We start from the raw sequence: 27,184 nt of genomic DNA on the forward strand, positions 1-27,184 counted from the left end.
TCTCTTCTTGTAAGAGGAGGAATTTCTACAAGATAGAATACAACAATTCGGAGTATGTGTCAAGATAGCATTTTATTTCGCTGCAGAGGGTCACGCCGAAAGAGTGTCAATGACACTCTCTGGCAAAGAGCAACTGACCTCTTCTCCTTTCTTCCTCTATCTTATTGCAGTACCCACTTTACCACACTATACATGCATCATAATTTCTAAACACGTTCAAGCAAACGTTTCCTGTGACACCACTGAACCACAAGAAAAGGATGTTCAAGCACAGAAATAACATTTCTGAAAACATGGGGCGGTTAGGCCATCTGCAAAGTTTTGAAAGCAATTCTAAGAAACCAGCACGTTCGTAAGAAACAAAAATGAGCAGGGCTGCTGAAGGCATACAATTTTGCTCGTAGTATAGAACAAATTGAGTTAAAAGGTTAGACAAAACGGAGCCCTCACGCCAAGTTAAGAAATCCATTTCCCACACAATGCAATCAATAACTGCCCATGCGGATCACTCCTAATCAGGTGAGTACTGACTTCATAAGCCTTTAAACATTTCACAACACACAATTGCTCATTAAAGGAAAAGCTGAATAATCAATTTTGGTCAATGTTTTCATTCTTTTTGTAATGGAAAAAGAGACTCCTTCCGGAGTAAATACTCTACCTGCAAGATCCAACGCCTTCACATCTGTTGTGATCCTGCAGGAAACTAGACAAAGTAACATAGCCAGCTTGGCAGAAAGCTGCCTCCTAGTTAACAAAGTATTCTAAGGCCATTTCTCAAAAAGGTTTAAAACCCTATTTACATCCCATAAAAAGGAATATTTAGGTTTTGGGGGATTCAATATCCAGATACCCTTCAATAATTTACAAACCACAGGATGCATGCCCATAGACAAGTTACAACCTCTGCAATGTCTGCTTCTATGGGATCCACTTTTCGTTCCAGGCACCAACCCATCCAGCATTTCCAAGCTGACGCATACTGTCTCCTAGTGGACGGGGCCCACGCTTGCTTGAGGAATTCTGAAGATGACTCTGAAAGGCCTGGTGTTAGGAAACTATTTTTCAACCCTCCCCAGAGTGGTGCAAAGAAAACACAAACACCAGGCAAGGCTCCGGAACAGATGAAATGTGTCTTGAGGCACCAAGGTTTATTGGCATGCCAAGGCAGAAGGCAGACGCACATCCCAGTGTTACGTCTTACAAGCTAGCATCTTCTGCCCTGAAGCATATAAGTCAGGCACTTATATATGTTAATAAGTGCTGTCATAGCACAACCCCAAAAGGGGACACAGTCCAAACATGGGCACGCACATCCAAAAGAAATGCTGCATACACAAACCTTAAAGTCCATAGTGTAAAAATATACATAATGCAGTGTGAGCATGAACACATGAACAGACAACAGGTGGCCCTAAAGGAAAGGGGGCTGGGTTGCTGACTGGCTGAACTAAAAGTGCGAGACCGAGCTAAACTTAACAACGTGGCTTGGAGAGGTTTGTTTGTACAACTGGCACAGGTGTCAGAGAGGTCAGTAGGGAAGTCTTACTGGGATTCAGATAATGAAGGAGAGAATTGGAACTAAAGTATCATATCTATAGGTACATACATGTGAATATATATTTTTCCCGACAATCTCTCCTTTTTTATAGTAATATCATACTTGATTGCAAAAATATATATATATACATTGCAGAAGCATAGTAATAACGTATCAATAAAATACATATCTTCGGATGGCATTACACATTTTTTTAAGATGAAACACATATATTGTCATCTAGGTATAAACCTATGAGGTATTCATTATTTAAACATAGACAAAATGATATGCTAGTATCCAATGCATTCATGTGTTATGGGTCTATAGCCATTAAATCAAACATTTCTTTATGTGCTTCCTTTACATCTTGGTGTATTCTAAGATATCTGTGGGCTAGCTCCTGCTCTGTAGGAGGAAGAACTTTAACTGCAGAAATCGAATAGCTGCTTTTACTACAGAATTGATGGAGCACGGCAAAAGTTCTAGATATAGATATGAAGTCTTTCTGTTACTCAGTTCTAAGCTACTTTCTAATTGTCAGTGAAGCAATGGCATGCAGTGTGCTGTCCTCTGCTTCTCCTACTGGTCTGCAGTCGTTTTGTTCAGGGGCTGCTTCATGGACCTGCCCTGCGGTGTCCTGTTCAGTCTATTTTTCTGCAAGTGTGACTATCACCTTTCTTCGAGACTACGTTGTGTGCTTCCCTCAACTGCATCAGTTGGTGTCACCTGACACTTGATGAGGAGCTCTCAGTGTGGTTCTTATGAATGGTTTGGTCTGTCTCCCCCTTTCCTGGTATGTTGCGCTGCTGCACAGGTTGCAGGTGCTCATCTGTTGCAGGCACGTCGGTCTTGGTTGTTGTTGGTGCGGATCAGCACCTAGTACCGTGAATCCACTCAGGACGTCCCGGTACCTTCACTGCCATCCGCGTCACCAGGAGTACGAGGTGTGGTCCAGTCCACCTAGAACTAAGAGAAACATCTTTTATTTTTCTCACCATGACTATCTCCAGCTTTAAAAGGATGTGTAGGCTCTGAGGACGGATGGGGCAACGCTTTCTTCACCTGGAGATGGTGATGCCTCAAGACTGCTGACAATTTTATAGCATAGTCAGAAATGTTTTCATCTGCCCACAGCAGTGCTGCTTGAGATGCTGGGAGAGGCAACCTCAACCCCCCAGACATAGGCCGCCCCATCAGTACCTCATGGGGGGACAAAAGGGTTGTCCTAGATGGAGTTGCCCTTATGGCATGCAGCACTAAAGGAAGAGCATCAGGCCATTTCAGGCCTGTTGCATCAGTTGTTTTTGCTAATCTATTTTTTTTTATAGTGGAGTTCATCCTCTCCACCTTTCCTGAACTTTGGGGGTGGTAGGGCGCATGCAGTTTCCACTCTATTCCCAAACATTCACACATCTTTTGCACCACTGCAGCCACAAATTCACCCCCTCTGTTGCTATTAACACCCTGGGGGACCCCAAATCAGGGTATAATATCTTTCATCAAGCATCGCACCACAGTTGCCGCATCATTCTTCCTTGTGGGAAACGCTTCCACCCATTTTGAAAATTGATCCACACACACCAGCAAATATTTGAATCCATTCACCGGGGGCATACAGGCAAAGTCTATTTGGACATTGGTAAACGGCTCCTGTGGTACTGGTAATTGATCATGTGTACCAGGGGACCAGCCTTTAGTATGTTGGGCACAGACAAGACATTGGGAGCAGAATTGTGCAGTGAAGGCTGTTATCCCTGGTGCAAACCATTCCAGTCTACTTAGCTCATTCATCCCCCCTTGTGCCATGTGAGTGGGTCCATGAGCAAGTCTTGTAAGGGGAAGGAACATACTACGTGGAGCCACAGGTCTCCCATCCTGGTGGACCCATAATCCCTCATCATTTTGCAAACACCCAGCATCAATCCACACTCTTATCTCAGCTAGTGTTGCAGACCATTGTGCTTCCTTTGCATCAGCTAGCAACAATTGTCTCTGAATAAGCTGAATTTTTGGAATGCTTTTTGCCATTAGGGGCACCATTTGTACTGGCTGTAACATGCTTTCTCTTGCTGCTGTGTCAGCCATGGTGTTTCCTCTGGCTATCTTGGTGTTAGCCCCTGTATGTGCCTCGCATTTTATGACTGCTATTCTGTTGGGTGGTAGTATTCCTTTTAACAAGTTCTTTACCAAAAGGCCATTTTGGATAGGGCGCCCTGCTGCTGTTATGAAACATGATACTGCCACAGCTGGCCAAAATCGTGGAAAACTCCAAAGGCATAGCGTGAGTCAGTATAAATGTTAACAGTTTTTCCCTCAGTTAGGATGCTTGCTCTTGTTACAGCATACAGCTCAGCTTGCTGGGCAGATGTGCCAGGGGGCAGAGCTGCAATTTCAGTTATGGTGTCTACTGTTGTTATCACATACCCTGCTCTGTAATCGGTGTCTGTTAGTCTACTGGAGGAACCATCAGTGTACCATTCATAGTCTGCCTTTTCTAAAGGTGTCTGTTGTAAATCTGGTCTGGGTGTGGTGCATGTTCCTAGAACCTCAACACAATTATGGTCAGGGGTCTCATCAGAATCACCTAAGGCAGGTAATAATGTTGCCAAATTAACAGGGGGCATTTTTTAATGGTAATATTAGTGTTAGACAACAACGTGACCTCATAACCTGTGTGCCTGGCTGCCGAAAAATGCTGTGTTGCTGCTGATGACAACAAGAACTGTACCGAATGTGGTACATAAACAATACAAGGGTAGTCCATCACAATGGAAGCCGCCCTCTCTACATCACAGCGGCTGCCGCCACTGCTCTCAAACAGGCTGGATGCCCAGTCACTGCCGAAGGCAAAGTCACAGAGTAAAATGCCACAGGTCTTTTTCCAGAGCCATGCTTCTGTGTCAGTACACCATTTGCAATGCTGTCTTGCTCTGACACATAGAGATGGAAGGGTAGTTTGTAATCAGGGAGCCCCAATGCTGGTGCAGTACACAATGTCCCTTTCAGTTTCTTGAAATATTCTGCAAGTTTATTAGTCCATACAGTGTTGTTGGGTGCATCTTGTAGCGTGCATTTCCTCAAGAATGCATCATAGGATCTGTACTCAGGGATCCACTGGCGCAGCAGTTCATCATCCCCAGGAAGGACATCATTCTGCCATTCATGCTTTGAATCATTTTTATCCTGTCAGGTGATATGCAGCGTGTACCTTTGGATACCACATAACCAAGGTAAGTCACTTCTTTTTGGCAGCACTGAAATTTTGACAATGAGGCTTTGTGTCTTCTCTCCTGGAGGTGGTTCAGCAGAGCTACAGTGTCTGTTTCACAAGCCTCAAGTGATGGAGATGCTACAAGGAGATCACCAGGGTACTGCAGGATTACACTGCTGCCTTCCGGGTGTAGGCTGTCCAGTTCTCTCTTTACTGCCTGTGCATAGACTCTCTGTGAAGCCTTGGGCCAGTCTTGTGAAAGTGCACTGGGTATCATTTACTGTGAAGGCAAAGAGGTACTCACTCTCTGGATGGACCATAATACTGAAAAACACACTTGCAAGACTTAACTGAAACGTACTCTGCTTCTGCAAGTATAGAAGATAATATAGTATGGGTGTCAGGCACAACAGGTGCTAAGGGAACCACAATGTAGTTTGTCTGGGGTAAATCCTGTATGAATCTATATTGCCCAGTGTTGCCCTTGGGTAATGGAATTATTGGACTATTACAGGGGCTATTGGTCTTTTTAATGATACCCTCTGGTAAGATAGACTCAATCACAGGTTTTATTCCATCCTCTGCCTGAGGTGACAGTCTATACTGACGCACATAAGGTAGTTCTGCATTTTCCCTAAGCGTTACTTTATGGGGAGGGTGTGTTTTTCATTATCCTGCCTCATTTTTGTGTTTGCCTAAACCTCTGAGTTCAGTTGTTCTAGGACCTTGTTTTCAGTCAGCTGTAAAGTCATATTCCCTTCAAGCTTGTAAAAAACTACAGCCCTGTCGTTTCGGAGCATACACAACATTCAACACCATCCTTCTCCATCTCCCAACACAGTCACAACTCCCAAAGGAAATGTAAAATTCTTAGTTACCATGGGGCCCAAATTTGTAGGATAGAATGATGGTGCTACAGCTATAGACGTGTTGTTCTGAAGCTGGCCCTATAAGAATTTCTCTTCCTGTGGTCCTAGGTCAATGCTCACTGCTGCAGTTTGCACTGTGTTAATCAATTCTAACCTGCACTCAGGTGCTTGTAAGTAAATCCCATTTCTTGAAAGCATATAGTATTGCAGGAATTGTGGCAGATGAGGTATACCCCCAGCTAATTGGTGGGGTCACATCCATATTGAAATTAAGAAAACAACCATTTTATCTCCTACTTTAATTGCAAACATTGTATTCTCTTCAGATGTGTCAGATACCTCCATCATAAAGCACTGGGTTCATCGGTTTTCCACTGCATGGGTTATGTCTCTCTCTGCGTCATCCTATGTTCATACTTGTTTTCTCTAGAAAGCGTTCCCCATGTAGTGCTTTTTCTCCTGTAAGCCTCTTGGCATGGGCAAGAATAACACTGATCCCTGCTCTTGTCTCCTTGATGGTATCCTTGCCCTCCATCATATCTATACTGTGCCCCTTGATAATGTTATTCAATAATTTAAGTCATACCTTGCATATCTCCTACACAGGTACTATTCCTCAAGAAAGCAGCAAAAACTCTGCCCTGTCCTTAATAGAATCTGCAATTCTTCCTTTATCCAGTCTTGTTAGTTGCACAGTGACGGTCCCTCAAGGAAGTTACAATCCAGTGAGACACTGGCTCCTTCTTTTAGTTACGTTTTATTGACACTGAAAAATGCATCATAAGGGGGTCAATCAGTTACATTCTTGGACCTAGAATGGACCTATGGTGTTCAATTTAGTTTCAAGAGGGCTGAATCAAAGCCAGAAATGTATTGCTACCACTCTGCAAATTCTTCCATTTATTAAAAGTATTTAAATTACTAATGATGGTATTCTAAAACATTTTACATGTATTCAGCATCAATTTGACCCTCTTTTTACTAAGCAGAAGGACTTTCTTTCATATATTAGCTCTTTTTACCGAGTATGTTCTGGTTTGTATATTACTCGAAGTGGGTTCTCCTACCATGGAATAGTTTGAAAATGTAGGAAATTAAGTTATTCTTAACCTACTCTTCAAAATTACAAGCATACATTATATATTTTTTCTTTGGTCTGTAGTACCTATTTAGAACAAGTTGCACTCCAGTGTGCTTTTTTTTTTGTTTTTTTTTTTTACTTTTAGGAAATTGTGCTCATTCAGTGTGGTGAGGGCTAACATGACACTGCACTGTTTGCACGTGTGTGGAAGAGAGCCGTCTCAAATGAGGACAAAGCTGCAAGCCTCCCTACACAAAGCATCTGTTGCAAACCATAAGAAATAGAAGCAAAACTGCTGAAAAGAAGTAGCCTGTCCTCCAAACTAGCTCACCCTTTTCATTTTCTTTAATATTATTACAAGTGGTATATACTAAATGTACAAATTGCATTAGTACAATTACAAATGTACATGTATATATACATATGTATCTCATATTTAATATATGGTGATGACCTGCAGTCATGCTTTCACAGTCTATTGTAGACCCTTCAGCAGTTTGCCAAGCTACACATGTGCATGTGTCCGTTTCAAATCATTTAGATAAAACCAGTTTAATCAGTGTACTGCTAAAAATATGGTGTAAAATAGGACTGCCACAGTTGTCATTACTTCTTTGCATAACTTTGAGGAAATAATCAAAGCTACCCTTGAGTATTTTTATTTTTTTGGTAACAGCAGTGCAAGTCAGGGCTAATTACAGAAGCTAAGCATCTGACACTTAAACCTGCTGTCGTAAATTCACATCCCCTGTCCCAGCACAGTTAACAACTGCTGTTTAGTGTTTTAGTGTTTATCCTATGTGAGAGTCCCATCAGAGCTCTGCAGGGCCAGAAGCATGACTGCTTAACATCCACATTTTCAGTCTTTGGAAAGGTAGGATTTAAACTATGCTGTTTTTGTATTTCTGTGCCATGCACTCTCTATCACCAATTAACATCAGTAGGGAAAGGTAACCTTCCAAATAAATGGCTCAAGAAAATTTAGAATGCCAGTATGCGCATAGAAATCCTGTGCAAAAAGCAGGCCAGGAGCTGGGGTACTTGAGAAACAGTGCAGCAATGAGGCCACATTGAAACTAAAGCTCACATTTTAATTTTGTCTCTAAGATACAGAAATATTGGCATTGTTAGAGCTCACAATTATCCTGTTTTGTACTCAAGATATTTACCTATTTAGACCCAGAAATATGAGTGTATAATGTGAGAAAAATGACACAGAAAAGTAGCAGCACCTTAAAAGTGTGCTTGAAATGCAAAACATTAACCGCTTCTTAATAAGATGTTATAAAAGAATACTTATGAAAAAGACGATTTAAAATCATTATGTGGATAGGATAATGCAATTCTAATGATGTTCCCTCTCCTTTCTGTTTCCTTACTTGTAGTACACCATGAGAAGAAAGGGGTGCAAAAATGTATGGGAATTAGTTACATAGCTCATATTTACAATAGTGATATTAGACATAATAAACATCGTGAAAATGCAAAAACCATTTTAGTAAAATTAATTTTAAGAATAATTTACATGTGTGTATGTTGAGCAAACATTGTGGTAGTTGGCCATATTCAGCCTTGGTCATTACTGAATAATGTTTTAAGGTCTTCAAGCTGTAACTTCACACTGTAATAAGTGTTTATTCAGAATTTACATTTTAGGTTGATCTCTTTATTGCTGCGAACATGATCCCTTACTGAATCATAGAAATGTTTATTTTATCCTTTAGAAATAAGTAATTATTTCCCATCCAACCACAAATATATTTGAAAGATCTTTTTTTTTTTAAAGTAGTTTACCATGTGCTCAGGGCCAGTAAATTAAATGCTACTAGTGGGCGGTAGTACTGGTTGTGCCACCCACAGATGTAGCCTTTCAAAACCTGTCTCAGGCCTGCCACTGCAGCCTGTGGGTGCAGTTTACTGCTACTTTGACCTAGCATTTAAAACTGTTTGCCAATCCGTAAAAATCCCTTTTTGCTACATATAAGTCTCCCCTAAGGTAAGCGCTTGGTTGGTGGGGCATGTACTTTTAAGTTTACATGTCCTGGTGGTGTCACGCACAAATTCATATTTTGTTTTTCTTTCTCTCACTACTGTGAGGTTTACTCCTCTTAAATTGAGTGCGCTTTTACCATTAAAGTTAGTTTTATCATCACTATGTTATAAATTTCACTCCTAAAATGTAGATATTTGTCTGCTGTTACAGTTTTGTGTGCATGCAGCCTGTCTTTAATACCCAGGCTTTGTTACAGCTGAACTCTGCTTTCCCTCTCTCTGTCCACATTAGCACGCAAACTAGTTTACATCTGTTACACAGTCTGTGTCCTTCTTACCTTGCTCTATGGGGCTATCTGGTCAAAACATTTCTCTCCTGTCATCTGGTTAAACAACTTTTTAGTCTTTTTCAGCATTCTAGGGCTTACCACCATTACGTTTCCTTTAGACTTGCCGCTGCCAATTGTGCCCTTCCCTCTCAATTTTACAGTCTGGAAAAAATAAACACAATGGTTGTATCCTGCAAAACAATTGTTACACAGGAAAAAAAAGTTATGCAGTGGTGAATAGACAGAGAGATAGAGACAACAGGAGCTGTTGACAATTTAGAGGCACAACATAAAACATTTTTCTAGTCTAATGCAGTGCTGCACTACTTTACATGGAATTTAAAAACATTGCAATGAAACATAGTGGCACATTTACACTTAAACAACACATAATTCAAATACAGCCATTGATCAACGACAGACTATTTGTTTGTGCACATTTCAAAATAATTTCCTGTGTTCCGGTGCCAGCTGATCAAATGCTTCCCAAGCTACACTCCAGGAGGGTTTTAATTAATTAATTTATTTATTTATTTTCTCTCTGGGATTCCCGTAAAACAAAAACAAAATTCTCTTCTTTCTGTTCAGGATCTCCTGCGTGGAATTACAATTCGCCGTACGAATTTGCCACTATCATTTAACGCAATGATACGGATAAGTTTGTTACTCCTCAGTCACCTATTTAATAAAAAAATTATCTTCAGTCTGGCCAGGTTCTCCTGCGTGGAATTACAATTTGCCGAACGAATTTGCCACTATCATTTAACGTAATGATACGGGTAACTTAGTTACTCCTCAGTCACCTATTAAATAGCCAGCTATATTTTTATTTACATCAATCCCCAGTTTAACTCTTAGCTAAGCGTTGAAAGGCCACAATAACGGGCATTTAATTAACTTACCGGTGATGGCATTTCACGCATCCCACTTCTGACGCCATTTGTTAGGAAACAAACATATAACTAAAATCATGCAATTTCCTTAATCATCAACATGTTGACCACCACAGATAAACAAACAACAGCATCAACATTTTCTCTGAAACCCTGAACAAGGGTGGGATAATCCTTGCCTCTGTGTCCTTAATTCTTGGCACGAATGCTAGCAGATTTTTCATTCTATGTCAGGACCGGAGGCTCAGATTATGCTAGTTTAAAGCTGAGTAACTACCAATGAAACAACATCCACCACAGGTTTATAATAAAACTATTTAAAAACTGAATCTGATGACCAATCTTCTGTTTTCATAATATCTTGCAGGGGTGTACCCAGACTTATCCATTTCGAAGGCATAGCACCCCTCACGGAGTGTGCTCCGAAGATTCCAATGTCAATACCAGCCTCCTTCATGACATCTCTGATCCATCTCGTTATATTAGCGGATGACACTGGTTTGAAAGGTTTCTGCATTGTGAAATAAATGTACGAGTCTCTTCTTGTAAGAGGAGGAATTTCTACAAGATAGAATACAACAATTCAGAGTATGTGTCAAGATAGCATTTTATTTCGCTGCAGAGGGTCACCCCGAAAGAGTGTCAATGACACTCTCTGGCAAAGAGCAACTGACCTCTTCTCCTTTCTTCCTATATCTTATTGCAGTACCCACTTTACCACACTATACATGCATCATAATTTCCAAACACGTTCAAGCAAACGTTTCCTGTAACACCACTAAACCACAAGAAAAGGATGTTTAAGCACAGAAATAACATTTCTGAAAACATGGGGCGGTTAGGCCATCTGCAAAGTTTTGAAAGCAATTCTAAGAAACCAGCACGTTCGTAAGAAACAAAAATGAGCAGGGCTGCTGAAGGCATACAATTTTGCTCGTAGTATAGAACAAATTGAGTTAAAAGGTTAGACAAAACGGAGCCCTCACGCCAAGTTAAGAAATCCATTTTCCACACAATGCAATCAATAACTGCCCATGCGGATCACTCCTAATCAGGTGAGTACTGACTTCATAAGCCTTTAAACATTTCACAACACACAATTGCTCATTAAAGGAAAAGCTGAATAATCAATTTTGGTCAAGGTTTTCATTCTTTTTGTAATGGAAAAAGAGACTCCTTCCGGAGTAAATACTCTACCTGCAAGATCCAACGCCTTCACATCTGTTGTTATCCTGCAGGAAACTAGACAAAGTAACATAGCCAGCTTGGCAGAAAGCTGCCTCCTAGTTAACAAAGTATTCTAAGGCCATTTCTCAAAAAGGTTTAAAACCCTATTTACATCCCATAAAAAGGAATATTTAGGTTTTGGGGGATTCAATATCCAGATACCCTTCAATAATTTACAAACCACAGGATGCATGCCCACAGACAAGTTACAACCTCTGCAATGTCTGCTTCTATGGGATCCACTTTTCGTTCCAGGCACCAACCCATCCAGCATTTCCAAGCTGACGCATACTGTCTCCTAGTGGACGGGGCCCACGCTTGCTTGAGGAATTCTGAAGATGACTCTGAAAGGCCTGGTGTTAGGAAACTATTTTTCAACCCTCCCCAGAGTGGCGCAAAGAAAACACAAACACCAGGCAAGGATCCAGAACAGATGAAATGTGTCTTGAGGTACCAAGGTTTATTGGCATGCCAAGGCAGAAGGCAGACGCACATCCCAGTGTTATGTCTTACAAGCTAGCATCTTCTGCCCTGAAGCATATAAGTCAGGCACTTATGTATGTTAATAAGTGCTGTCACAGCACAACCCCAAAAGGGGACACAGTCCAAACATGGGCACGCACATACAAAAGAAATGCTGCATACACAAACCTTAAAGTCCATAGTGTAAAAATATACATAATGCAGTGTGAGCGTGAACAGACAACAGGTGGTCCCTAAAGGAAAGGGGGCTGGGTTGCTGACTGGCTGAACTAAAAGTGCGAGACCGAGCTAAACTTAATAACGTGGCTTGGAGAGGTTTGTTTGTACAACTGGCACAGGTGTCAGAGAGGTCAGTAGGGAAGTCTTACTGGGATTCAGATAATGGAGGAGAGAATTGGAACTAAAGTATCATATCTATAGGTACATACATGTGAATATATATTTTTCCTGACACCTGGCAAATACCATTGTTGCCTGACAGCGTCCAGGCCATCAGGGAGAGTTGCTCCGACATCACCAATGGATTAACTTCTCCCAGAGGCCCGCAGGGCATGTCCGGACTCCACGGAAGAAGCAGTGGATAATCGCATGTCTTCGGTATTAGCAGTGGAAACCATGGCTGTACTTTCCACACTGGGGTGATTAAAACTACTTCTGCTCTCTGGTGATTCACTTGAGCGGCCACTCTCGATATCATGCTGAATGGGGAAAAGCATAATTCAGATTGCCCGACCAATCCTGAAGAAAAGCATCTGTTGCCATTGCTTCTGGATCCGGTCTCCAACTGAAGAGCCTCTCCAGCTGATGATTCAATCGGGATGCAAAAGATCTATGTAACAATACCCCCATGTGTCTTGAATTAGAGCAAATATCTGCGGATGCAGTTTCCAATCGTTGGGATCTCTCAGAAATCTGGAGTTCCAGTCCGCTATGGTGTTTTACTCCGCTATCACTATGATCTTGCGATCCAGACACAAGTGCCAAAAGTCCTTGGCCATCTCCGCCAGGAGTCTGGACCTGGTTCCCCCCAAATTGTTGATATATCTGACCGCAGAGATATTGTTCATCCTCAAAAGGATGCAACATGATGCCTTTTTCGGGGCTAGAGCCTGAATAGCAAAGGATCCTGCCAACAGTTCCAGACAATTGATGTGCATCTCCAGTTCGTGAGGGGCCCATCTGCCTCCGTGGATACCTCTCCACAACGCTTGCCCCAGCCCCATTGACTGGCGTCGGATTCTATCATGACATCTGGCTGTGCACCAAAAATTGCCCTGCCATTCCACGCCTCAACCTGTTCTAACCACCACTGCAGTTCCGCTCTGACCTCCACAGAAAGAGGAACCTGCCCTGAATAAGCTAAGCCTTTCCGAAGATGTTGAATCTTCAACCTCTGCAAAGCTTGATAATGCAGCGGGCCCGGAAATACTGCTTGAATGGATGAAGCTAAGAAGCCCACCAGTCTTGGCATCTGCAGCAGAGACACAATCGATCTGGAAAGGGCCATCCTCAATTCCTTATTATTATTACTAAGCTGGATTTCTCTCTGTTGATCACAAATCCTAAGTCTTGGAAAAGATTGATTGTCATCTGGAGATGCTCGATCACTCTCTTGCGTGACTGCGCCATAATCCATGTCGTTCAACTACACAATCAGACGAATTCCCTTCTCTCTCAGACACGCTATTACTGGCTTCATAACGTTGGTGAAACACCACAGGGCTGAGGCCAGCCCGAACAGTAGCACCAAGCACTCATACTACTGATCTTTCTATTGGAACTTTAAGAAACACCTGTGTGGGGGAAAATGGGAATGGTCAGGTACGTGTCCTTCAAGTCCAGCCGGACCATCCAGTCGCTTTCCTGAAGAAGATCCCTTAGGAGATGAATCTCCTCCATTTTGAAATGCCTGTAAACAATCCAGAAACTGAATTCGCACAAGTTCAAAACCAATCTGTGATCACCTCCTTTCTTTTGCACCAGGAAGATATTGCTGCAGAAACCTTGGGGATGGGGTTTGAATATCATCACAGCCCGTTTCTGAACAATTCCTCTATTTCTGCATCCACAAACTCTTCCTCTTGTTAGGAAAAATGGAGAGGTTTTGGAAGCCCTTGCTGATAAGGGGTTTGGTAAAACTCCATGTGAAACCCTTGGACCATCTGAAGAACCCATATATTGTGGGTGAGTACATGCCAGTTGTGTGTAAATAGTCTGACCCTGCCCCCCAAAGGAACATTTGATAAATTGAGCATTCTTACCTCAGTTACCAGAGGGATAAAATCCCCTCAAACCTTTGCCTGATGTCGATTTGTGGTATCGCGCTCGAGAAGGGAAGAAAGTTCCCCCTCTGGTGGAGTCTTGATATCCTCCACGCTGACGCCCATACGTCCCCCTTTGGAGGCCTTGCAAAGATTGACGGCCTGAAGAGCGACCTCGACCTCACCCGGCCCTGATGAAAAGGTTTGGATGGAAAACTTTCTTCAAAGACGTCTGCGCCTTATCAAGGGCAGTAAAGGTACTGATGTATTTCCCGATATCTTTAACAAACTTTCCCCCGAAGAGGAGTCCGTAGGCTAAGGGGTCTGCTTCCGCTGGTGCCAAATCTGAAAGTTTGGGATCTATTCTCATGAGATTAGACTTGCGGCGCTCTGTAGATATCGCACAATTGGCGTTACCAAGGAGGTAGATGGCACGTTGAGTCCAACCAGGGAGAATATCAGGATCGATGGGGTCACCCTTCTCTTTAGCTTGTAGTGCATCTCCAGAATTTTCGCAAGGGGCCCCACAACGTCCAGCATCTTATCCTGGCATGTCTTCCATGCCCTATTGGTTTGCTTCTTGGGATCCCTGGAGTATTTCTTTAAGAAGGTAGTGATGCTGGGATCCACCTCCGGCGTAAGAGCCACCTTATCCAGGAGGTCTCATCTGGGGCGTTCTGCCCTGAGGTGATTGCGCACATCCTTATCAAAAGGTTTGCGCAAAGTATTACGCAGATAATCGAACACCTCATGTTCAGGAGCCCAGTCCAAGGACCTAGGATGAATGATGCTCTCCGGATCGAAGTTAAAGGGGGTAGAAGGAGATGGGTCTTCGGGAGGAGAAGATCGTTTCCTGTTTCTATGGCAGCGCGACTTATCATCTACTGTGCTGCTTGACTCACCAGACCGGGAATCAGTATCAGAACTGGAAGGCAAATGAGTGCGCTTGGATTTGGACACCTAATACCCACGATCTTCTGCTGGTTTGTGCTCCAAGGAAGAGAGAACCACCTCATGAGGCTAATGCTTAGATTTCTACTTACATTTCCGAGGAACGTCCGAAGACTACCTGATGGAATCTGAGGAGGCCGGAGTTTTTCAGGCCTGGGTGTTAGCCAATAATTGCAGTTGGGCTGTGATGGGGCGCAGAGCTGCTGTTAAGGTTTTATGAATGGAGTGTTGAACGGAAGCGACCAAGGCCTGCAGAGGATCCACCTCATCATTGTACTCCCCAACCTCCTCATTATCCTTCTCAAAACAGGCCGCCCCATCAAATAGATTCTTCTCTGCCATAATTTGACCAATACCCATGGTAAAAGTGACACTTGGCGTCAGGGGGGAGCAACCCCAAAGTGCAAGGATAAAAAAAAAAAAAAAAAAGAATATGCCACAGCAAGACTCTCTGTGCTCCTCAGGCAAGCCTGTGAAAGGACTATTACAGCCCACACCTACTCTGGGGATGTGGACATCAATGTCGAGCCAAAAGTTCAGTGCGAACGTGCAATCAATACATTCCGATGGACAATGGCTTCACCCTTCCAGCCTCAGCGAAGGCATCTCACTCACACTCGGACAGTTCGCGCGTGCATGTTGCTAAGCAACCACTTCTGTCAAAAACAGAAGCCGGGCTCGGGTAGAGCCCAGCCTACAAGAAATAGCCCAAACGGGCTACATGTAAACTTCAGAAGGCTCGTCCTCGGGCCGACAAGGGAAGGCTCCGAGCTTGCGTGCGCTGGCCATCGGCAACCAAAGGGGTAAGTGTGCATACGAAATGGGGAGAGGGTTGACCCACAAGCAACACAGTGCACCACATGCTGCAACGCCTCACCAGCACCAGCACTCCACCGCGCCTGGCTGACTCCGCCTTCCGGCTGAGGAGGCAGCCAGCCGGTGGGAGTTGAAATACGATAAGGCGGACACTCCGCTGTCCGCGAGCCGACCGGTCACACCTTCATGACCACGACAAGGGCAATCAGGAAATAAACTTATAGCCTTGAAAACCAACCAAAAGAGAAACGTCATAGCATTCAAACTTCACACAGATAGCAATAACAAGAAGTGAAAGACACTTATCTTGCCTGCTCGAGCAGCAAAGAAAGAGGAAATTATGAGAGCGTATCGGACTTTTGAAGGGGTAGCCCTCATTGGATTGGTGGATGGACACAGGGCATGGTGGGATACGTGCTCTATGGTTTTTTGCTAATGTACGTTGTTATTAATAATTTGATTGGCTGCTGTTGAAGAGTAGTAAAGAAAGAAAGAAGCATACTCTGAGCCTCCGGTCCTGACATAGAATACCTTCCTGTATCTCTTTTTTGCTCCTCTGTCGCATCTCCCTATTCAATCCTTGTTTCTCTCTTTTAGCATCTGTTCTTGCTCTGAGTTGGCTGACCGTTGCTTGTTTTCCTTCTCTCTCTCCGTTCACTCACTGTTCCAAACTGTCGTCCCCCCTTCTATGTAGAGACGACTCTCTCCTCCTTTCTCACTATCCTTTCTCTTCCCATTTCACACCATCCAGTGGTGTGACTGTCTCTGAACTTTGTGTACATTCAGCAGCAGGGTACTGCCTCTGGCACTACCATTCATGGTATGGGGGTCGTATTGTGTTGCTTGTCAAATTCTGCCTGGATTGTATATGTCTGCCACGTGTGAATGTTTGCTCAGAACGATGAGTTATGTAAAACAAATAACATAAACCCGTTTTGAATTGTACTTCTGTCAGCCGTCTATTTTGGAATTTCCGACTTAGTGACTTCTCCGATGTATCAATAAAAAGTGACATTTTGTCCAGATAATTCGACCTGGATTTTGACCCCTTGTACTGAAATGTAATAGTTACTGCCCAGAATTTGCCGTCTTGCTAGCTGATCTCCCTAATGGCATCTGAGCAGACCCATCGAAGACTAGGATGTAACTAAAACCCATCTATGTATTTTGTTTTATTACAAGACACCGGCAAAACAGGTGAAGCTGCATTCATGCCAGACAGAAAAAAAGATAACATGTCCTTTCCCATATGACGGGGTTGGCAGCACACAATAGTTTATATTGCTGTGCACTTACAGGCTACATCTTGTAACCATTGTGTGGTCGCCACGTTGGGATCAGGCGGCATAACTCTGTGCACAAGTGTGTTATTAGATTTTGCCTGACTGTGTCATGGCCACCACCCCCGGAAGTTTCTTTTCTGCCGCTGGCGCGTTAGTTCCGCCGCATGTTTCCCCGATTCTCCTCTCACCTGGTGTTCGCTGTCCACCGCGCGATCTCCGCTTCCAAGAGGTTCCCTGCTCTCCGCATGCCTGCAGATCCCAAGCGACCCCGGCAAGACGAAGCCATGCCGAGCCGCATCGGCACCCACAACGGCAGCTTCCACTGCGACGAGGCTTTGGCGTGTTACTTGCTGCGGACGCTGCCTCAGTACCGGGTAAGAGGACGGGAATAGAGCTTGCATTCAGCTTCCATTGCGGACGTCTCTGTTATACACGTGGTCCTGTTTACCTTTAAGGAACAAAAAGTCACCACCATACCGTGACAGTTTTTCAATCACGAGCATTTCTTTAATCAGTAACTCCGTTATACTGTGTTGTCGAATTTGGCCGGTGAGTTCAAATCAGTAATTTCATCAAGAATGCCCCACTTAGTGAAAATAAATCTTCGCACTGGAAAACTGTTGTCCAGGTGACATGGAGTGATTAACTGGCCACCCCACAAAAGGGTATAAAAAGCCTAGTGTTTTCAGACTCTTGTTACCACATACTTACCCAAAGTTCACAAGTATCAGTGACCATATGTACCAAATCCACAATTATTAAGGGCAGGTGTTAACCTTTGTTGATAGGGGGCAGACTTTTTTTGAAGTAGTGGGCAATGTATTTTAAGGGAATAACACTATAACATATTCAGGTTGCAAGAACGTTGAGAGATGGGCAGAATGGTGTTAAGAAACATTGACCACTTCACATTCCTGAGCATATAGTAAGTCGAAGTAAGTTGGCTATTTTAATGTGGACTCTCAACATGTATTAAACTGAGGATTATAACATCAATTGGACAAGGGTATGTATTGCATGTATAATTTGGTGGTTGCAATATTTGAACTGGCTAATGTAGCATCCTCCCCAGCCTGGGTACCCACTGACTATGCCACACATGTAGCTATGTATTACACATCCCTACTCTTCAGAGTGTAACAGCAAACTCAACATTTAATCCTGCATTCCCTTCACCACGTTCTAAAACTTACGTCATTGTTCTGTGAAGTCTTTCAGGATCCTATAAGGTTCCATCATACATAGTCACAAGGCACAATTTCTCCTCTTCTGTTAAAGCAAATATTACAATTATTTTACAACATATATACATCATAACTCTTCAGTGAGCCTTTTTGGCACTTTGACTCGTCTGGATCTGGTTACTGATTCCCAGTTTCCAAAGACCTGAGTGACCATGATCTACTTCGGTGATGCAGGAGTAAAGTCAGTCTAGGAGTCTCCAATTGTCCTCTCTGAGACAGTCTGTTATTTACATTAATGTCCCATGAGCATTAAGCCACATGTTTGAAGTGCAAGGAATCTTATACAATAGATTTTCCATGCGATTGGGCAGTCACCATGTGCCCTTTGTTGGTAAAGCGTGAAATGGCTCTGCAACAAAAGAAGCATCAGATTTATGCCTTTGTGGCTGACGAACGAGTACTTGATCGCCTCATGTGAAGGCAATGTTCTTTGCATGGTGCCTTTTGTCAGAATAGGCCGTAATTTTCTGTTTACAACTCAAGTGTGTTATACGTTCACTGTATCAGTTTTGGGTCTAGTGTTGGTCTACTGAGGTAACTTGGTCGTTACGGTTCTCCTGAAAATCCGCTTTGCACGGCTTCCACCTGTGGATGAGTGAGGAGTGGAACTTTAAGCTCGTAAAGTAGAATTCAGGACAGTCCTGAGGTTGAGCTCTAATGTAGCACACTGAACAGCTTTCTTTAGCATACTCATGAAACGTTAAACAAGGCCGTTAGCCTGTTGCATTTCTGATGCTTCACATTAAGCAAATTGAGGAAGTCTCTGAAATTCACTACAAGACTCGAGGCTATACTTATGGATTAATATCCTTTAATGCCACTCTAAGCAGCAGCCTCTGTGCCTTTAATGAAACCTAGATTCCCTGTTCATTACACTGCAAGAATTGCCGTTCTATGCTATTAAAAGGTGTGCCATTGTCAGTTTTCAAAATTGTAGGTATACACCTTGTCGCAAAGATGCCAACTAATCTCTCAATGACTTTCCTGTGTGATAGACAAAAGATCCTCAATTAATGGGAAGCAAGAGCATTTGTCCACAATCACCATCAGGTGATGTCCGTTGTCAAGTGGACTGAAAAAGTCAGCAACAGTCCTTTCCCAGGCTTGTTTGGGCAATTCTGACATGTTCTAGGGGTGTTGAGTAGTTTTCGATAACAGGCAGTTACAAAGACAACAGGTTTGCAGCTCCTTTTCAACTTGTTCATCAAGATGAGGAAAGCGATCTTGGAAAACCTGTTTAGTGACAGCAGTTCCACAATGTCCTTCATGGGCCACCGCAATGACTTGCTGTTGCAGACTCTCCAGATTTAAATTTTTTAGAACCCCTCAGGATAATTCCTTCTTGTGTCACGGACAGTTCACCTTTGACATTGTTGTGCGTCTGATAGTTGAGTGTGTTGATTCCATGACTGATGTGTAGTATTGTATTTTAATTTTAACATGGCACTATCTTGACTCGTGGTAGTGACAATTTGCTCTGACGAAATGGCAGCTGGTGTGTTTGATTTCACAATGAAATTTATGTAAGCTTCAGCAATGTTATATGGGTTACCTTGACATTGTGTAGGCCCTTGTGAGAAGTAGTCAGCAGGGTTTTGATCTTTCCCTGGGTGTTTCACAATTGTGTAATTGTACTCTTGCAATCGTAAACCACAACATTCAATTTGTGGAGGCATTTTGGCTTTTATATTGCCAAAAATAGTCAGTAGCGCTTGATGATCTGTTACAAGCGTGAAAGGTTTTCTATATAGGAACACATGGAAATGTTCACACCCCACATCACTGTTAAACGTTCCTTTTCTCATTATGAATAAGCACGTTCAGTCTGGGACAAACATTTACTTGTATAGGCGGCAGTGTGTCTTTGAGCATTTGGCTGTCCGCTGTCTTGTGCAAGGATGGCACCTAACCCTAGTGGGCTAGCCTAAAAAACTTCAGTATGTAGCTTTAGATCATAATATACCATTTCAGTAGCGTTTTCAATAGCTTGTTTAATTCTCTTAACTTTGCTCACGTTCATGTGACCAGTGAAATGAAAGATTATTTTTCATCAACTCTCTGATATGGACAAAGAATTTTAACTTTGTCTTATTGAATTCACATTTTTCAGCATTTAGCATTACACCTGCATCAACAAGTCAACAACACACTTGTCTTAAAGCTTTGTCATGTTCCTTCGGTGTAGCTCCGAAAACCAGTCTGTCACCACTACAGATGAAAGCAGGTTGTATGACACGTTTAATGACATCTTGAAAAATCTCAGCAACTGATAAGACACCAAAATTTAATCTTTGTATCGAAACAGACCAATATGTGTGAAAACAATGGTAATGTACCTGCAATTCTTGAGTTCCAGCTGATATCCTTTATTTAAATGAAGGCAAGTAAAGACTTTAACACTGCTCAGTTGTGTTATGTCGGAAATGTGCGGCCCTGTATGTCGTTCTTTCACATGCCTTGTTCTCTTGACACATACACACGCAGATGCATATGCCTCCTTTAGTCTTTTTTGGGGTAATACTATGGGAGAAACCCATGGTGTGGGACCAGTAGAATGCTCAATGATACCATGGTTAAGTAATGATACAAGTTCCTTTTCAACAGCTTACTGTAAATGAACTGATATTCTTTTGTGTCTTTGAGCAACAGGATGAACATCCTCATTGATATGAAACTGTACTTTCAGTGTAATCTTTGGACAATGTTTGAATGACTTGGGTGCTTTCTCATTGGTATTTCTCTTCACATGCGGCCAGTCCAAGGTATGCACATTTCTCTGAGGTAAACATTGACATTGCGCAATAATCTTCTTTGCTTTCACTTGATACTGACAAACTTTTTGATGATGATTCAGATCGACTTGGTTCAGTGTCAGTTTGTCTCAACTGATTTTGCCGCTTTGCCTTATCAACTTGCATCGAACTTCGCTAGTGGAATATTCGGTCTGCCATTTTTTCTTCTCGTTGTGACACACTTTTTTCTTTCGACTTGTAAACTGTCACAAAATGGTTCTCATTACCACAGCCTTTGGATATCTGTCCAATGGTGGGACATTTACCTTTGCGTGGAAACGACAATCCACATCTGAAACATAGCTTCTTTCCCATGATGACATCATTTTGTGTTCTTTGGCTTTGTGTTTCTGCTTACTTTTCATGTTCATGACTGACTCACTTTGGGCACCTCTTGCCTCCAGGTCAGCAGCTTGTTGATCAGCACGCTTTTGAGCTCTAGCAGCAACGGAAACTCGCTCCAAGCTAAGAGTTTCTCTCAGCATTCATCATCTAATTGTATCTAATAAGCATCCGTCACCAACTCTAAGACACGTTGCTTCTTCGCTGTTGAGGTATTTTAATCTGCAGTGCATTATGAGCGTATCCAGTCTATCAACATATTTATCTATAGTTTCCCCAATTCTTTGTCGTTCTTAACTGAAAATGTTCCTACGTAATCTACATTCCGCGCACTGGATTGAATTTGAGATTTAGGGCTTCTTCAATTTTAAAGTACATAACTTCATCGGTTTGGAGCATTTTCTTTGACCTCTATTACACCAGCAAGATTCTTGAGGTATTTAATAATCTTTTTACCTGCTCCTTCTAGTGCATCAATTAAATCATCAAGAGTGTGTATCCAAGCAGTCTGCCTATTGCCAATATTCTGCTTTTTAGTGGTATTAAAGGGTTGTGGTGGTTTCGGTAAGGCAGGAAGGAAGAGCTGTTCTTGGGGTCAGCTGACACTGCGACTGGAGATCTCTCAGACTCCACCTGGTGATATTAGTGAATTGGTTTGTGCTATCTATGAAGCTCTGTGACGTGCTGGCCTCTGGATTGTCTTTTATAGTCCTTGGAGCTATGGCCTCTTTCTTGGTCTCCATTGAAGCCCTTCACTTTCTGGAGTTGTGCTTAGCTGCCACCCAGCAGCTTTGGTGGCGTACCACTTCAAGTTTTGGACAGCTCCGTATGCACAACTGCTGTATTTCTTCTTGGGTCTCCTCGCCTGCCGCTGAGGTTGTAAAGCTCTTCATTTCGAGGCTCAGGTAAGTGTAGCTACTATGTGCTTAGTTACCAATCATTCTGTCTGCTAGCGCTCTTTTTTTCTGTATCTGTGTTTGGCCTCCTTTACCGTTCTCAGTCTATGCACTGTGTAGGTTTATATTGCATAGAATCGCTGTACCTTTCTGTTTGGCCTTGATCCTAGTTTCACGGCCAATGATGCGTAGACCTCTCAATGAAGTTTTTTTTTTTTATCATGTGCTTTACACCAGCTGGAGTTGCGCTTTGACTCCACATACACCAACCGTCGATTTGGTACTTAGATGAAGGCACACGTGGCACATACAGCAAATTCTCTGGGAAAGCACTGTTGATTATCGGGTTACTTATCCCCTATCTCGTTGCCAGTTGTAGCATCCTCCCTATCCTTGGCACCTGCCAATGATTATGCCACACACACAGCTATGTATTAGACATCTATATTCTTCAGTGTTTAACTACGAACTCAACATTCTATACCTGCATTCACTTCGCCATGTTCTAAAACGTACATCGTTCTGTGGAGTCTCAAGATCCAAAAAAGGTTCCATCATAAATACTCACAAGACACAACAGCCAATGTAACATAGTTGCTAGGGTACATAGTTTATTTTGACCAGGGATTCATAGAATGCTTGAATGAGTTGCCATATTTTTAGGTCGCGCATAAGTGTTCGACCTGGTATAGTCTTATACTGCAGGTTTAAAGCAATTTCATTTGTTGGTTCCAGTGTCATTTAAAAATTCTTCCTCGCTAGTGGTCAGTTCTGTTCACGAAAGCCACAATATGCCCTTTCTGGTAAATTGTAGCTAAACCTAAAAGCAATGATGTGAAACTTGCTTAGCCTTGCATCGCATCGAGAAAGTCTTTGTCCAGGGCCCCTCCCTGCCAGCACTCACGACATCGCACAGAGGGCATTGCTTATCTCCTTTATTGTGGCCATACATCTTCTCAGGCTGCTCTGCTTACTTCATTAGAGCTTTGTTGAAATGCAAGGCAAAAATACTTGCAAGACTTTTCATTCTGTTTACATACAAGCACTGTCCTTGGCCTGCAGGGTGAAATTCTTTTCCTATTCACATTAAGTATATTTTTCACTTTGTTTGCTTGGCCAATATTTTAAACCGACTTAGCTTGCCTTCTGTATCCCTTGTTTTTTGTTCTTTTCCCGTCTTCGGTTTTGCCAGCGGTGGTGGGTGGTAACCAGGCTCAAACTCAGCTACATGAAGACAAGCTACTTTCAAGACAAGCTGATCTGCCTATGTGTTGTGGAACTTCAAGCATAGGGGTCCACCATAGCCCAGTGCCTTCCCAGTTACTAGACCCACCAAAACCCCTTAATAAGCTGTAACTGGTTAACTTGATTGTTCGCCATAAAATGCATGCGATACAAAATATAAAAATATTAATGCAATTAATAGGACTTTGTAACATCTTGCTGCCCTTCATTAGCCAAGCCACAGTGAGATTCCATATAGAACTGTCTTCTTGCGCCACCTGCTGGGCACCAGTTATATTAGCGGAGGTCTGAGAATCAAATGCTTGAATTTATCACCTGATCAGATTCACAAACACAGCAAAGAAAACTGAAGTCGGTCAAGATTGCGGATATCAAATGGGTTATTAGCCACAAAGACTCTCAAGAGCCATGGCCAGCGGGCGAAGTCATTTAAAAAAAGTATAGGAACTGTGATATGTGGGCAGGTTGAGTGACCGTGGGGACAGGGTTTTAAGGGGTGGCTAAAACATCACAATGTTCTGTAACTTTTGTAGGTCGATCTCCTTCAAGTAAGTACATATAAAATAAAGCACAGCTTAAATGCAAAATAAATGCAAATTAAGCTAATCAGTGGGAAACCTTTACTGTATGAAACCACTATTAGTTTATGCACTGCAGAAGTCTGTGTCCGTAACCTGAGAGCCACAGATTTGAATACTGATTGGAGCATTGGAGAATAGTGACTTGTATATGTTTAGTGCTAAGAGGTCCCAGTTTGTGACAGAAAACACTGTGAATTTTTAAGTTGTTAGTTTAAACTTGTAGTGCACACATGTAGAAAGTTGGCTCTGTATATACTATTTCACAGTAAGAAATAGTGTGCACAGAGTCCAAGGGTTCCCGTTGGAGGTAAGATAGTGGCAAAACTAGATAATTCTAATGCTCTATTTTGTGGTAATGTAGTCGAGCAGTAGGCTTATCAGAGGGTAGTGTTAAGCATTTGTTGAACACACACAGTCAATAAATGAGGAACACGCACTCAAAGACTTACTCCAGGCCAATACGTTTTTATATTGAAAAATATATTTTCTTAGTTTATTTTAAGAACCACAGGTTCAAGATTTCCAGTAAACAACAGATTAAATGCAAGGTACTTCACTTAGATACTTTAGGAACTTTGAATAAAAGCAATATCATATACAGTCTTTGTAAAAATGGCAATAAGCTATTTTCAAAGTGGTCACTTAGTGCAAAAATCAACAGTTCCTGGGGGAGGTAAGTAAAGGTTAGATTAGGAGGTAAGTAAAACACTTACAAGTCTCAGTTCTGGGGCATAGGCAGCCCACCGTTGGGGGTTCAAGGCAATCCCAAAGTTACCACACCAGCAGCTTAGGGCTGGTCAGGTGCAGAGGTCAAAGAGGTGCCCAAAACACATAGGCGTCTATGGAGAACAGGGGTGCTCCGGTTCCAGTCTGCCAGCAGGTAAGTACCTGCGTCCTTGGGGGCAGACCAGGGTTTTTTTATAGAGCACTGGGGGTGGGGGGGGACACAAGTAGGCACACAAAACACCCCCTCAGCGGCACAGGGGCGGCCGGGTGCAGTGTGCAAAGCAGGTGTCGGATTTTAGGTAGAAAACAATGGAGGGACCCGGGGTCACTCTGTCGGTGCAGGCAAATTTGCGTCCTTTTTTCCCAACATCCTAGGGATTCTAGAGGTACCCAGACTTTGTGGGTTCCCCTGAAGGAGGCCACGAAATTAGCCAAAATACAGTGAAAATTTCATTTTTTTCAAAAAAATGGGAAAAAGTGGCTGCAGAAGGCTAGTGGTTTTTTCCCTGAAAATGGCATCAACAAAGGGTTTGCGGTGCTAAAATCACCAGCTTCCCAGCTTTCAGGAACAGGCAGACTTGAATCAGAAAACCCAATTTTTCAACACAAATGTGGCATTTTACTGGGACATACCCCATTTTTAAAAAATTTTGTGCTTTCTGCCTCCTTCCAGTCAGTGACAGAAATGGGCGTGAAACCAATGCTGGATCCCAGAAACCTAAACATTTCTGAAAAGTAGAAAAAATTCTGAATTCAGCAAGGGGTCATGTGTGTAGATCCTACAAGGGTTTCCTACAGAAAATAACAACTGAAAAAGAAAAATATTGAAATTGAGGTGAAAAAAAAAACATCATCATCATCAGCTTTATTCGATCAGTGACCATTAAAAGCACATAAAAACAGAGATAATAAATAATACTTAAGTAGATAAATACACATCTATAAATTGATATAAAAACATTAAAACAATAATAAACTTGGGTTCCACATAAAACTCTAAAACTTATCTATAAAAGAAATGAAGCCTTAAATTGTTTTTGGAAGTGACATCGTATACGCCAAGCTGTTGCTAAATACTTGCTTACTGAAAGAATTACGTTGGCTGAATTATGGCTTTTTAAAGCCCGTAGAGCCAAGGTACAGTTCTTAAATCCCATAGACCTGCATGTATTATGAATCCATTTTGATCACGGAATCGCGTAAGCTGGGCAAAAGAACATAAAATGCTCAATGGTTTCAAGAGTGCCGCCACAAGCAGGGCATTTATCCGGAAGATTAATCGGCCCCCACCTATGAGTCAATGACATCAAAGGCAAGGAGCCAAAACGAAACCTTGCATATAAGCTCTTGCCCTGCTAATCCGGTATAATGTCCAAGTAAGAGTCAAACTTTGGAGACCATTTGAGATCAATAAAGGAATTGGTTAAGCGACCATGGGATTTGTGGGTTATGTAGTTATCCCTAACATAAGACCAATAAGTTTGCTTTAAGATGTTTTTATGCCGTCTCTCTAGTTTATGGGGATTTTTCCAATAGTCACCCAGACCCAACAGCCGAAGCCAATGGGCCACATGACGAATCCAGGGAAGAGTGTTGGCATTTTAATAGGTTGAGTAATGAGGTCTTATATATATCTAGTTCGGGGGTTATCCATACCCTGATCCAATAAAGGAGGGGTCCTAAATTGCTAGATCTGCTACTCAGCTTAACCCCAAATCTAAAAATAAGGGAAGCAGGGGTGTGGTGCGTGGGCATGCAATTAAAACTCTTGCAAAATTGTTTTCCCCCACACTAATCTTGTTACAGTTAGAGAAACCCCATACTTCCGCTCCGTACAGGGCTGCACCTTGAGCCTTAGCTATATAAATATTTATTGCTGGGGAAACAACTTTTGTAGAGGTGCTTTGATAAAAACGTAATATAGATGAAGCGCTCTGTTATAGGAGCACTGCACTTTTTGTGATCTGGTCTTCCCATGATAGTTTGCTAGTTAACCTAACTCCCAAGTAGTCTATAGAGCTAACTTCCTACAAGGGGACTCTGTCAATGTGAATGGAGCATTTTTTCCTAAGTCCTTTGGATAGCACCATCGATTTGGTTTTGTTGATATTAACCTCCAACCCATGATCGCTGCAAAATCGATTAAACCAATCAACAAGGATTTGCAACCCCATTGGTGTCTTTGAGATGAGAAGCGAATCATCGGCGAAGAGCAGGATGGGAATTTTGTGTGTTCAGGGAGGGAGCATCATTCTGACATGGACACAGCCTTTACTACTTCATTAATAAATAAGGTAAATAATAAAGGGGCTAGCACACAACCTTGGCGAACTCCCCTTCTAATTGGGATCTGTTCAGTCAGTTCGCCTTGTTCGCCCCACCTCACTTGGGCATAAGTGTTATCATGTAATCGTTTTAA

The 27,184-nt window shown here is 42.5% G+C and overlaps 1 protein-coding gene and 1 long non-coding RNA gene across 2 annotated transcripts in view; one reads left to right on the plus strand and one right to left on the minus strand.

Annotated features, from left to right (window-relative positions):
• Positions 1-1,114: 1,114 nt before the first annotated feature.
• LOC138292386 (uncharacterized) lies at positions 1,115-11,840 on the minus strand. The gene is made up of 2 exons (XR_011202667.1): positions 9,125-11,840; positions 1,115-2,509 (listed from the first exon to the last, which is right to left on the minus strand). It is a non-coding gene; the product is annotated as an uncharacterized lncRNA (long non-coding RNA).
• Positions 11,841-17,062: 5,222 nt separating this feature from the next.
• The window catches only part of MYG1 (MYG1 exonuclease), a 103,051-nt gene continuing 92,929 nt past the window's right edge, over positions 17,063-27,184 (plus strand). The window contains exon 1 of the mRNA XM_069230954.1: positions 17,063-17,313. Within this exon, the coding sequence (XP_069087055.1) occupies positions 17,104-17,313 (210 nt within the window). The 5' untranslated portion in view covers positions 17,063-17,103. The remainder of the gene's footprint in view (positions 17,314-27,184) is intronic.

The sequence above is a fragment of the Pleurodeles waltl genome, chromosome 4_2 (genome assembly GCF_031143425.1).
Source record: "Pleurodeles waltl isolate 20211129_DDA chromosome 4_2, aPleWal1.hap1.20221129, whole genome shotgun sequence".
Classification (NCBI taxonomy): domain Eukaryota; kingdom Metazoa; phylum Chordata; class Amphibia; order Caudata; family Salamandridae; genus Pleurodeles; species Pleurodeles waltl.